This window comes from Carcharodon carcharias, chromosome 17, assembly GCF_017639515.1.
Source record: "Carcharodon carcharias isolate sCarCar2 chromosome 17, sCarCar2.pri, whole genome shotgun sequence".
Classification (NCBI taxonomy): Eukaryota; Metazoa; Chordata; class Chondrichthyes; order Lamniformes; family Lamnidae; genus Carcharodon; species Carcharodon carcharias.
The window spans coordinates 102,527,209-102,528,728 of record NC_054483.1 but is presented as its reverse complement, the minus strand read 5'-3'; the positions used below and the strand labels follow the sequence as shown (position 1 = coordinate 102,528,728).

The 1,520-nt window shown below is 44.3% G+C and overlaps 1 protein-coding gene across 1 annotated transcript in view; it reads left to right on the top strand.

Moving 5' to 3' along the window:
• The first annotated feature begins 383 nt into the window (after window positions 1–383).
• The window catches only part of LOC121289692, a 21,231-nt gene continuing 20,094 nt past the window's right edge, over window positions 384–1,520 (top strand). The window contains exon 1 of the mRNA XM_041209317.1: window positions 384–536. Coding sequence (XP_041065251.1) covers window positions 384–536 — 153 coding nt within the window. The remainder of the gene's footprint in view (window positions 537–1,520) is intronic.

Here is a 1,520-nt window from a genome sequence, read left to right as displayed (position 1 = left end):
AGTGATTGTGGTGTGATTTTAACTCACGTCTCTGGATCATTAGTCCAGGCCTGTGGATTATTAATCCAGTAACATAACCACTATGCTAGCATGCCCCATTTTCTCACTTTTTCTTTCCCTCTTTATTTCTTGCTTTCTCTCTTCGTCTTTCTTATCTTCCTCTTTCTATCTCTCCCACAGTTCGGAGTGTCTCTGGTCTTGTTGCCCTGATCCATGCAGCAGAGCTGCCACCATGTGGTACAATACTGACACTAACGAAGATCACCATTTGACAAGATCAGGGGGTGGGGGTAAAGGGGAGGTTAGCAGCTGGAGGCTGAGTACAGAGCAGTGAACAGGTTTGGAAATTGGATAAAGAACTCAATGAATGAGATTCAGCCATAATGAGCTATGTGGACATTTCTCGGAATGGGGAGTACTTAGAAGGCAAACGTGCAAATCTCTTGGTGAAAATAAATGAGATCTTTGTTACGATATTCAAATCCGCGCACATTTATATAAAAACATATTCTTGGGATGCGAGCATCACTGGAAAGGTTGGTATTAATTGTTCATCCTTGATTGCCCTGAGGCAGTGGTAATGAGTCACCACCATCTTTATTCTTTCATGGGACGTGGGCATCGCTGGCAAAGCCAGCATTTGTTACTTATTCCTAATTGACCTTGAACTGAATATTTCAGGTGGTAGTTAAGGGTCAGCCGCATGGCTGTGGGTCTGGAGTCACACATAGGCCAGACTGGGTAAGGACAGCAGATTTCCTTCCCTAAAGGGAGGTTAGTGAACCAGATGGGTCTTTATGACAATTGTTGATGATTTCATGGCTAGCTTTATATTCCAGATTTATTAGTTGAATTTAAATTCCACCAACTGCCATTGCGGGATTTGAACCCATGAGCCCAGATTGGCCCTCTGGATTACCTGTCCAGTGACATTACTGCTATCTCCCTCTTCTTGAACCTGCTGGTTGTGGGTTTTATAGAACCAAGTGGCTGCTTCAGAGTCAAAGGTCTGGAGTCACATATGGACCCAGGCTGGATAAGCTTGGCAGATTTCCTTCCCTAAAGGGCATTAATGAACTGGATGGATTTTCATGACAATGCAATAGCTTCTTGATCACACTTACTGAGATTGTTTTTTTATTTCCAGAATTTTAAAAGTGTCTTTAAATTCTAGACTTGCCTGTTGTGGAATTTGAATCGTGTTCGCTTGTTTTATATCTCACTATTACCAGTACATTATCTGAACCTAGAACAAGATGCAGATTGTGCTACGTTGACAGAGTCCCTGGACACTCGTCAGCAATGTGGGGATTTGACACACGTTTTGAGGGGGGGAAATTTGGTTTGGGAGTCAGGTTTGATGCTCGGGGTAAAGGGGTATTTTGTGTTTGTGGGGTGTTGGTCAGGGGTCTCCGGCCAGAATCTGGGTATGGCTGTTTTGGAGGGTGGGGTCTGGAACCTGGATTCAGTTTTTTGTTGGTGGGTAGGTTTGTGGTGGAGGGGGGGGTTTGGGGTCCCAG